A 12204-nucleotide genomic window follows, 5' to 3' on the forward strand; every position below is an offset into this window, starting at 1 on the left:
AAATGAAACCACCAGCACAAGTAAAACATGTTTCTTCTGACTGAATAATAATTTAAATAGTAATATACATTTTACAATCGTTTTAGATTCAGGAAAGGCTCGACCAATCATTGCTTAAACTAGATGATGTACTGAAAAATGTTAAGAATGTGTTAAATGGTGACTCAGCTGAAGAAACGACCAGAAACTTGCCACTGTGTTGTGAACTTCAAGATAGCCAGCTGAAATACAATGCCGTATTTCGCAAGGAGGTATAGATTTATTTCATATTTTAAAATGACTGCTTTAATTCATGTGTTCACATTTATTACACTTACCACTTCAAGTACGACTCGAGGCTTTAAACGTTTCAAGCAATATCCCTTATGACGCTTTGGCAGTTAATTTATCATTTCAATGCCTTCCATATAAACAACTACTATATAAAAAAACTTTTTTTTATTGAAACTTAAATAAAAAGTAAAATTTTTCTACAGGTCGATACAACGACCGCATGCATTACTGAATCAACGATATCCGCGAGCAATCCAATGTATCCCACAGTGGAAGTAAGCAATGTAATGGAAAAAAACTATAAAAACGACAAAAACGTTTTGTGGCAACGGTTCAGTACGACGGAAGGTGTATCTATAGTTTACCCAGCTACTAAAGCTGAAAAGTGGCACAAATGTAAAAGTTATGATCCGAGGTTTACGTAAGTACAACACATAAATCATTTTTTTGTAAGTTGAATTAGAGTTGAAAAGGATCTAAAGCCAGGCGAATATCATACCTAGTCCTAGTTTATTATGTCATATATATATGTGAAAAAATGGTACAAAAAACTATTCTATCTTGAAAAGTATTTCATGCAATAAAATGTTTTTGTATAACACAAACCATAGAATAAGTAGGGTGCTACATATTTTAACTTTTTTTTAATTATATTTAGATCTTCCTATGCCGCTGCAGCGTATCCGAAAGAAAAAGATGTTGTTATAGTTTTGGATATTAGCGAAACGATGAAAGCCTCATCAGGTTTTGATGGAAACACAAAATTTATTTTGGCTCGAGAAGCAGCCTATAACGTTATCCAAACGTTGACCCCTAATGACAGGGTAGGTACAATAAAAACACTATATATTATAGATGAAAATTTCAGTTGAACTGTATGCAAAAACATTCTGATATAATGTTCACCTCAACTATTTGTTTTACAAAGATGCATATATATTTTTCAATAATGGACTTTTAACGAAGTCAATACGTTATATATATACCTGTTCAGATTACATTCTCCGAGGACAAAGTCCATATATAACGTATTGACTGAGTGAAAGTCATTAATTTATATATTACACATGTAGATAATGCATTTTCTGTTTATCAATTGAGAGTAGTTACAGAACGGAGTGTGGTTGATATCCGGATCTAAATTTAGAAGTATATCGTCAATATATATATAATTAGAAGCATAGTGTCAATGTATTTGAAAATAATAATAATAAAAAAAAACAAGGCTTCATGTACATGGATTATCCTTTGCATCGCGCGATCATAATAACCATTGAACAAAGAAGACTGTTTCACCATATGGAATTTATATATATCGTTAATTTTATATTTTTTCCTATATATGAAAACCTAACTGAGCTGTCCTATACTACCTTACATTTTGTACTAAGCTAAACACCTAGATTTATATATGATTTATTTTTTAGTCGGCCTAACTGGCCGAGTTGTCTAGGGTGTTGGACTTGGTGCAAGCGGTGTTGCAAAAGCGAGTTCGAGTCCCGCGAAAAGAACGAAAAAAGTTTGCTTCGCAAATTTGGAAGTTCTAATATCATTTGTAATTTTGAGACCCTTTTATAATAAATATATATATATTACCAAACGTAAGAACTGGGGACTCTAGAATCGATGCAAGGTTGCAAATTTGCGATGCAAATGTGGTCGCTCCATCAGCAATATTCGAACCCCTTCTCTTCTCTGACATCTATGGCAACACCGCCTGCACAAAAACCACACTAGACTTTCATTAACCAAGCGAAACTTCACCGTAAGTAAATCTGTATCATATATTACGGACAACAAATTAATATATTCATACTTTATACTGTAGGTAGGAATTCTGACATTTAATTCTGATACTATGACACCGAGTGGACCAGAATTCCACGAATGTTATAAATCTGAACTTTCCCTTGCTAGCAAAACAAACTTTGGGAAGTTGAAAGATTTTATATTTTCAATTAAATCCACTGATGACGATCAACCCAACTTTGACAAAGCTCTGAAACGTGCTTTCAAGTACTTTGAGTCTTTAAATGGAACTGCTGATTTTGACCAGAGAGGTACGTGTAAAGCTAAATAACCAATATCTTTTTCTCTATCTAAAGTGAAATTCAAGGGAAGCAAGGTTATAGCGGTAATCAACAGAATGTAATCCAGGGACAAAGACCAGTCATGGAAAACAGACATTCACAACAGAGAACATAGAGTAACATAGAGTAACTAAAATCATACATACAAAGTAACAAAAGTAAATGAGCAACTCGGACTCCACTAAAAACTGGGAGCATGGACCAGGTGCACCGGTAGGATAAGCATCCTCTGCTTTTCTGGAAACACCCGCCGAGTTGATCATAAAAAGTCAAGAAGAATATATTCAAAATAAGAAGAATATATCCAAAGTAAGAAGAATATATCCAAAGTAAGAAGAATATATCCAAAGTAAGAAGAATATATCACTACGGTTAGAACAATATATAAGCACGATCAAAATAATAAATCGCCACGGTCAGAACAATAAATCACCACGGTCAGAACAATAAATCGCCACGGTCAGAACAATAAATCGCCACGGTCAGAACAATAAATCACCACGGTCAGAACAATAAATCGCCACGGTCAGAACAAAATATCACCAAGTTTAAAACAATATCTATCCACAGTTAGAACAATATATAACCACGATTTGAACAATATATGAACACAGTTGGAACAGTATATCATCACGATAAGAACAATATATCACAACGATAAGAACAATATATCACAACGATAAGAACAATATATCACCAGAGTAAGAGAAATATATCCAGAGTAAACAAGCCATCATTATAAGTTAACCTCGCTCCTATCATAAAAATAATTTTTCTTCGATACTTGATAGACGTTTTGGAAGGGCGGAAGAGCATTCGGATCTTTAGTCGGTATGTATTAAAAGGTTTTGCTTACACGTATTTTGGTACAAATTAAAAGAACGAGCATTTAACCTTTTTGTCGTAACAATGAAACATTTGTAGAAGTTCGTTTTAGATCAATGATTTGAGTAGCCGTTAATGAAAAATTTTTATTCATTTTCGTACATTTCATTTTTTTGTAGAACAAATTATTTTGTTCATAACTGCAAAAAGTGAACAGCCATCCGGAAATGATCCCGTTCAAGTTATTAGTGACGAAAATGCGAAGTTCAACAACAGGATCCGAATATTTACCTACCTCTTGAAAGAAGGTACCTGTTTTTTAAAGATTGAATTTCAATCAGATATTGTTCTAATTCTTTAAAACGAATAATATGAGAGTAGATATAAATGGAATCAAGAGATCTTTATACTCAAATAATTTAATCAGACAAGAGAACAAAACATAGTTCGTTTTAAACGCAGAAAACTAATTCACTCGCTTTGCTATTTATTGAAGATAAGTAAGTAAACCATCCATGCCAAAGTAATTGCAAATTGATATAAATTGATATAAAAGAAGTAACTTGTAAGCATTTTGGGTACACCATCGAATTGGAATATTATTCCTCGTGAGATCGAACGATCTTAACACAATTATTTTAATTTTACCTGATATTTGCCAACAGGCAAGATGAATTTGTTACCATTGCGCAACATCAGTGTTGACTTCTCTCTAAGATTCTCTTCTTAAATCCTTGAGTGGTTTGTCAACAATCATTGTCACTAACATTCATGATATAATTTCTTGATATCAATAGTTTAGGTCAAGCCGAAAACATGTCTGTTGATATGCTGTTTTAGATAAAAAGTTAAATATTTCAATTTTTATTTAATAAATCGTAAAAACACAGAAAATAAACGGTAAGTTTTATATTTAACTTGAAGATTTTTTATGAAAGGCTCCATTGGGGACGATGTTGTCTGTCAATTTCTTATATGGGTAATATTCCATTTAGCAGAAACTAATTTACGGCTTTACAAAAGGAAACATCATTAACACAAATGAATATGTTTTAAAGTTTCGAATTAAATTTCATTATAAATCACTGTCTTTCAATTGCTATAAACGAAAAAAGGCTGTCCTTTTTAAATGATTTTTATGACAAGGACTTCAAAGTCATCATTTTGACAAAGTGTGCTCCGAAAAGTGTTAAATGTAATACTAGTACCTTAACAGGTAAAACTCTTTTGACACTATTTTGTGTTTTACAGATGACGGTGATACAAACGTACTGAAGAACATGGCCGATCAGACGAAAATAGACTTATCAAAAGGACCCAAGTTGGTGTGTATTCTATGCATAAACAGAAAATAAATACATCCGAATCAAGTTTTGCAATTAACCTATGTGTGATTAAAAGGGTTTAATATATGTACTTGTAAGCATTTCGTTTGGTTCAATCACACAGAAGTCCCATACACTACTAGACAAAATAATTACTGACATGACAATCGACAGACGTTTTCTGACTGATACAAACACAAAATATCAAAATCAACTCGTTACATGTCTATGAAAAATACATTTTGTCTACCACAACGATAAAAATGTTGCATCAATCATTTTTTGTCAATATAAACCAAATAAGATGTTTATGTAGACATTTTTTGGTTATGTCAACATTTTTCTTGAAAAAAAGAAGCATTTGTCAAGTTTCCAATATTTATATATCCGTGATATGCATGCAAAACTATCTGGCATAGCACACATCAAGTCTCGTATGCATAAGGCAATCTTGCACATTTTTTTGCCAATGAGATATCGCAAAGTGCTTCCAGTAGTAAGGTTAATGTTTGTTGGTCACATTACAGTACAAAGCTATACAACTCGGTTAATTTCAATTTTGATAGCACCACAGCTTTAACACTAAATTTTGGCTTCAAATTCAGAGTACAATATAATTGACCGTTTATAAAGCCCCTTCTCATGTTTTTAAAAAAAGATAAATATATGTTTTTGATTCATTAGGATGGACACTATGAAGCATTTAGCATTAATCAACTTAAGAAGTTATCTCCCACGCTGGCAACATTCTACCTCCATTTACCAAAAGAACAACTAGATCATCCTACTTTCAGTGTGCCATATGTTGATCCACATTCTGGAAAAGGTATGTTTTTAATGCAGGTCATCAACAGTTTTGATGATGCATAGATTCTAGTTATGAAAGTATGCTAAACTCACCTCTAGTTTTATTTAATACACAGTACAAATCGAATTTTTGAAAAATGATTTAAATTTAAATAAAATAAGATCAATCTTTTATGATATGATCAAGGTAAATGTCAGCACCAATAGACATAAAATATTTGTTACAAATAAACAGTAATTTGATTGCACTAGATATTTACACTACTGAATACATATAGAACCAAACGAAAATATGATTTGTAAAGCTGTATTTTAGTATTTGATCTTTCACTTTTTTGGAAAATATAATTGTGATGACATGTTTCTATACAGAACGAAATATGCTTAGGTGTAGCATACAATATAAAGAAAAATTTAGCAGTTTCATAAACAAAATAAAAAAATATCTTTGAAATGGCGACTATTATAATCTTGACAAGATATGTTCTAAATTTTGACTGTAGAGGGATATTGATTACAAATACACTGCTACTTATCAGCTTAAAAACTTAATAAAAATAACTGGCACTTTGTGAACTTAATTAATCGTAGCATATAAAACTACCATCTACCTGATTTTTGTTTACTTTATTAAATTGACTTACGAAGAACCTAATGATCATGACATAGATCGATATAATTTAATTCATCATCTAATCATTAGAAGATTTCGAATCTAATACAAAGTGTGCGATGAACTGATGTGCATAGATTTTTTTCTATAATTGTAAAGTCACTTTAAGAGTTCTAAATGTTATTTTTTTATCGACGGGTGTTTTTAATAATAACTACACTGTTTATCAGTTTGTCAGTAAATTAAAATAAAGGACATAACAATACCAGGCGCTCACCTTAGCGTTGTACGAAGTAAACATTCCTGCTTTTGCGAGTGTAAGTTTTCACTTATCCCTCAATTGATAGCATTGGCGACTCCATCACAGCCATTCATGGCGTTTGCAATTATAAACAATGAACAAAATTATATTATTTGATACAACTGTTTGTGTGCTAAAACTAGTATACGGTTTTTTATTGAATGAAAGAAAAGGTTAGACAAATTGTCAGATAAGGAAAGTACAACAAACGTTCTGGACATAAGAACCAATCAAATAATGCATAATATTGTGTTGAGAAAATGTTTTTTTTCGTTTATTAATGTTTTCCCACTATAAACTGACAGTTTTAATTCCTAACATCTTAGGTTTGATAACTTCTCTGTGTATTCCGGTTGACAAAATATCATCAAATGAGCTACGAGGTGTTATATGCACAGACGTAAACGTTGGCGAACTTTTGAGGGATGTTGAGTTTTTCTCGGATGATAAATATTCCTACGCGTTTATAATTGATGGAACTGGTCGAGTTCTCATGCACCCACTGCTACCAAATGCGGCATTTGTGACTATGACACCCGTATTAGTGGACGTCAGTGTTTTAGAACGAGCCACTAATGAAGAAAACATACAACAAGTGATTACATCTATGAAAAAGTAAGTATCTCGAGACAGATGTCTCCATGACGCAATTTTATTAATATTGATTTAATGTAATTTGAAATTATTGCCATAACAGTGCACGCATTTGGTAAATGGATTTATATCAAAGTTCTTCATGGAGTTTTAAAAAACTCAGAATTTATTCAGGAAGACGTTATTAAAAGACAATAGTAATAATTTTTCCTCAGTTCTGATTTACTGATAAGGTTAGAGATGTTTAAAAGCAGTACGAATTAACATGTTAAGCTAATAAACACGGGCACAGTTCTGTAAAATTATATCGCGATGTAATAGTTTGGACAAAACAAAAATAAACATTTGATATACATTGTTTAAAAACGAATTTTTTTGCCACTAGATCAAAATGGTGTAATCAAGGGAACCAAGGTTATAGCGGAAATCAAAAGATTATATATGCAGGGACTAAGACCAGACATGGAAAACAGGCACAAACAAAAATAATACATATAAAATAACCAATATAATATGTACAAAGCGACAAAAGTAAATGAGCAAGTCACACTTACTTCATCTAAGTCTTTGAAGGCAATAAACCTGGCAATGGCAATGTAGTGATGTAATGAACAAGTTTGCTTATCTTTCTAACACAATAAACTTCAAATTAGGATGTAAAAGAAATTATTGTAACCTTTTGGGTATTTTCACTCAAAAATGGTTTAAGGATGTAGGATAGGGAACTCAATCTTAGTAGCAGTTAAATAATATCGAGCATATTCTTAGGCACTTGTTTGTTAAGTATAACAAATATTTTCAACAAAAAAACAATTTATTGATGCACTGTTATCAATAACAACAATTCCTATAATAAATATACAAGTGTTAGAAAAAGTGCAAGGACCTTCCTTTAAATGTAACGGGAGTTAATAGTAGTAGTAAGGTTAATATTCGGGTCACTACCTCTTAGAATCAATAATATATGTAAATCAGTGGGCGTGCATCTAAACAAGGTAATTCACTGGGGTGCATACAGGTACGGATGAAACTCATAGCTTATATAGAAAATGCACGGGATATAGTTCCTTGGTCTCCGAATCCCGGTCAATCCTTCTCTGTTGTTGGCGTAAACCTTATTTATGTGACACTCAACACCTCCACTGTGGTGTGGTGGCTTACCGTTGACTGGCTGAGGGAACAATCACACAATTACAGGGCCTCACACGGTGGAGTTCACTTGCGGTATGCAAATAAACTAAATGACTACTACTATGAAAAGGGTAAAGGGCCTCAACACATTTAGTAAGTACAAGGGTAACAATAAATCCCTTAATGGTAGCATATTAAGAAATATGAGGGGTCAAGAAATAGGTATCGGGCCGAACTAAACCAGGATACGGAAAACAGTCAGGACGAACGATGCCTTAAACAACTTTTCTACTATAACATACATTACAATAAATACAATATACAACAATAAATAAATGTCTATATCAATGCGTTGGCGGACAGTCATTTTCAATGACATGTAGAGTGGAGAAAATATGAATAATTACATGCCAGCCTTCAATAACTAGTGCACACAGTAACAACCTAATCCTAAACCGTTACAGTATAAAGACAAATCACAGTATTTTTTTAAAAATTTGTTATATATATTAATTTTAACTTCAAGAAAATATATGTTTTGTTAAATAGCTAATGTAATGCAATTTTTTTTCAGTGGAGGTACAGGAAATCAAACCTTTAAGAAAGCTTTCATAAAACCAAGAGGAAATCTGGTCAATGATGGAATTGACGGTAAATTCGAGAACGCCAATTTATACTGGGGACCGGTACGGTTCATAATTTGTAAAAATGTCAAATCAGAAAAAGATGACATTGTTTCAAAATAAAAGTAAAATGGTATATATGCTTGAAACATACAAGAAAAATCTGTTTTTGTCACTAGAAATGTCCATGTGCTATCAAATCCATTTGTGCAGAAAACCTTTATAGGAACAATCATTTTCTTTACTTCAATTAATCATAAAAGAAGACTTTCGTTTAAAAATTATATATGCGGAGGTGTAAAAGATGTGCCAAACAATGAAACAAACATTACACAATGCTCGAATTATTTGACAATGATTGAATTATATGTATGTGTATGAAATACATAATTTAATACTTATAGGAGTAGCTTGTTGACCTGATTATATTGTCCGATGTTAGACAGACTTCACTCAATTATATCATATTTCAATAAAATCAGACACACATATTTTACACTGTGTAAAGACAAATCAAGTTTGTGCTCGTGACCAAATTTGCTCATGTGAAAATTCATTTGCATTAATGTAAATTTCCAAACGGATGCCAAATTCGTCCATGTGAAAACATTTGCTCACTTGTGTATATTTGCATTATTTGCTATTGAACTTAGTCGAGACCAATTGCAAATTTACTTTTATACATGTGCAAATGTATTTGGGTAAGTATTTTTCTAAATTGATTTACATGTGAACGGAAAGGAAATTTTACATACTCCCGTCTTTCAACATATTAAGCGCAGATAAAACGAATAAGACCATTTGGCCCACTAAACTTATAAATGTAGTATAGTGATACTGGAAAGGAAACGTTAACATGATTATGTGTTAAATAACAAAATGATGGGGGAAATCTTTTTTTTAAGCTTTTGTGCTCAAGGTTATCGATTTCGTTTTCATTCCTCTGTAAGACCCGTGTCAGATATTCTTTTAGTTACCGCGCTGCCGTAGCGGAAATAGTCCAGATGGCTTCGAGCTATCGACGTTAACCTGGAGTACATACTTGTAGAGTGTTAAAGGTTGTCTCGCAGCATGTTTATGTAGGCATTTGGGTGATATTAAAATAAATGTTTTATAATATGTACAGTAAACATATTACGAAAGTTTTGTATATTACAATACATTTTTTTTTTCGCGTTATTACGCATGTTTGTTTTAATTTTACGAAAACAAACTCAATGGGTTTCAGAACATATGCCGGTTTTGTTTGTGCAATTGAAATATTTATTTCAATACCTATTAGCAAACAGTATTCCAAAGTGATTACTATTCATGCTTAGCTTAGTTAGTTCAATTGGTTACATATCATAGGTGGCAAACAAAATGCAACTGATGCATTCACAAGTAAAAAATGTTATTATTCTAACGAAATAATTCATTCGCAGAAAACATACTAGAATGTAGACACCGGGTGGATTCAAGAGGGCCTCAATCCATTTTTTTTCTGGAGGGGATCTAAGCTATCATTTGCTTAGTTATTCCTAGATGTTTTACTAAATTATCACAATTTGGGGGACCTTCATCTAGATACACGATAAATGTATATTGACATGCCATAGCGTAATTGCAAACTTGTTTTTCAAGAAAGTATATATATATATATATATATGTGTGTGTGTGTGTGTGTGTGTGTGTGTGTGTGTGTGTTTAATTACAATTGTTCATCTACAGGTCTTAAGGTCGAAAAATGGTATTTTAAAATGAGGGCTATGTAATTAACATTCAAATAATGTATTCTTGCGTATTCGAGTTACAATCCGCGCTTTGCTTGATACTAATAATAGAGTACAGTATACACATAAACATAATTGAGGGTCGAACCCTATATAATATAACAAAAATAACCAGCCAAAAATCCACAAATACCTAAGATTTCACCAATTGATCCGCAGATTTGAAGAGTCTTTCATAATGGCTTAGCAAAATTACTTTTAAACATAGATGCAAATTTCAGGTAAATTTGCTCGTGTATGTAAGTTTTCGTCATGAGATTTTGTTTAAGTTTGACTACATTTCAAACCCATACGACAAAAAGAACAAAAATACAAAAGAAAAATAATATTCTCAAATCAGTTGTTAAAGAGTAATCAAGGGAACCAAGGTTATAGCAGTAATCAAAAGAATGTAATCCAGGAACAAAGACAGACATGGAATATACACAACAAAGAAGATAAAGTAACTAAAATCATACATACAAAGTAACAAAAGCAAATGGGCAACTCGCACTCCACTAAAAACTGGGAGCATGGACCAGGTGCACCGGTAGGGTAAGCGTCCTCTTCTTTTCTAGAAACACCCAATTTGTTTAACAAGACAATATTACAAGCATGTAATGGAAATTTTATCAGCAAATTCTCACAAAAATAAACTTAATAAAGTATTTCACAATACAGTTTGCCATTTAGTTAGTGCTAGTTTCAGTTTTTCTTTTTGAAACAGGTTCCAAGAAGTAACTTCTCTGTCTGTGTTGTGATTGTCGACCAGTCGTCGGAAATAGATGAAAGCAGAATTGACAGAAGTAAGCTGGACTTGACCCAAGTGTTCATGTTCCACAATAGAACCCTTGTCAGGAATGAATACGAAGACTGCAAGTTTTATAAGAGGAAGGTCACATTAGGTATAAATCTGTTTTCAATCTTGTACAGTTCTTTCAACTTCTGCCATATATGAATGAAATTGTTTTCAATTAAAAAAGACAAACCTAAATGCTTTTCGTATTTTGATCTTCATCTCAAGAGAAAAAAAGAGATAATTAATGCTTCAAATAAACTCTTGGATAAACGCAACGACTTTGAATTCCCCACTGTTACTATTCCTTCTTTTGTATTTAAATTTCTGTTTCAAAATCCAATCCTGCTTTTCTCTATATGTTTTATTAGTAATTAGGAACAATCCTGATTTTCAGGAAAGGGTTTAGAGGCTTACATAAAAGGAACTGGAAAAAAACATATCGTTAATAGGTTGTCCCAAGAAATGTTTAGGTTCAGTCGTCCCAAGAAATGTTTTGCCGTCGGTCGTCCCCGGAAATGTTTTACGGAAGGCCGCCTCAAGAATCTCATATTATTACGTACGGTCATCCCAAGAAATATTTTGCGGACGCTTCCAAGTACTATTTTACGGACGCTTCCAAGAACTATTTTACGGACGGACTACTGATACTTCTATAATTCATAATTTTATAATATATTAGTAGACTTTTGGTCTCACCAGGGGTATTAGGAATTGCGTCTCAAAAGGTCTCCTTTCCTCTTTTGTCTACCCCGGATTTGACTTTTTATGAGCAACTCGACGGGTGTTTCTAGAAAAGCAGAGGACGCTTACCCTACCGGTGCACCTGGTCCATGCTCCCAGTTTTTAGTGGAGTCCGAGTTGCTCATTTAATTTTGTTACTTTGTATGTATGATTTTTGTTACTTCATGTTCTTTGTTGTGTATGTCTGTTTTCCATGTCTTGTCTTTGTCCCTGGATTACATTCTTTTGATTACCGATATAACCTTGGTTCCCTTGATTACTCTTTCAGATATCATTCCTTGGTTATTTTTTTTTCTAAAACAATGAGTAATTATTACTTTCTATAAATTAT

The 12204-nt window shown here is 32.5% G+C and overlaps 2 protein-coding genes across 4 annotated transcripts in view; one reads left to right on the plus strand and one right to left on the minus strand.

Moving 5' to 3' along the window:
- Window positions 1-12204, minus strand: part of LOC148607876 (uncharacterized) — a 184396-nt gene that overhangs the window by 114689 nt on the left and 57503 nt on the right. The gene's annotated exons all lie outside the window — the stretch shown is intronic.
- The window catches only part of LOC148607882 (VWFA and cache domain-containing protein 1-like), a 48666-nt gene that overhangs the window by 14269 nt on the left and 22193 nt on the right, over window positions 1-12204 (plus strand). For all 3 annotated transcript variants that reach the window (XM_088547107.1, XM_088547109.1, XM_088547108.1), the window contains 10 exons: window positions 87-251; window positions 477-694; window positions 932-1097; window positions 2102-2333; window positions 3368-3496; window positions 4440-4513; window positions 5198-5339; window positions 6561-6849; window positions 8534-8645; window positions 11061-11238. In XM_088547107.1, the coding sequence (XP_088403233.1) occupies window positions 87-251; window positions 477-694; window positions 932-1097; window positions 2102-2333; window positions 3368-3496; window positions 4440-4513; window positions 5198-5339; window positions 6561-6849; window positions 8534-8645; window positions 11061-11238 (1705 nt within the window). The remainder of the gene's footprint in view (window positions 1-86; window positions 252-476; window positions 695-931; window positions 1098-2101; window positions 2334-3367; window positions 3497-4439; window positions 4514-5197; window positions 5340-6560; window positions 6850-8533; window positions 8646-11060; window positions 11239-12204) is intronic.

This window comes from Perna viridis, chromosome 9 (assembly GCF_037379345.1).
Source record: "Perna viridis isolate PV_CMFRI_1.1 ecotype Kerala chromosome 9, ASM3737934v1, whole genome shotgun sequence".
NCBI lineage: Eukaryota > Metazoa > Mollusca > Bivalvia > Mytilida > Mytilidae > Perna > Perna viridis.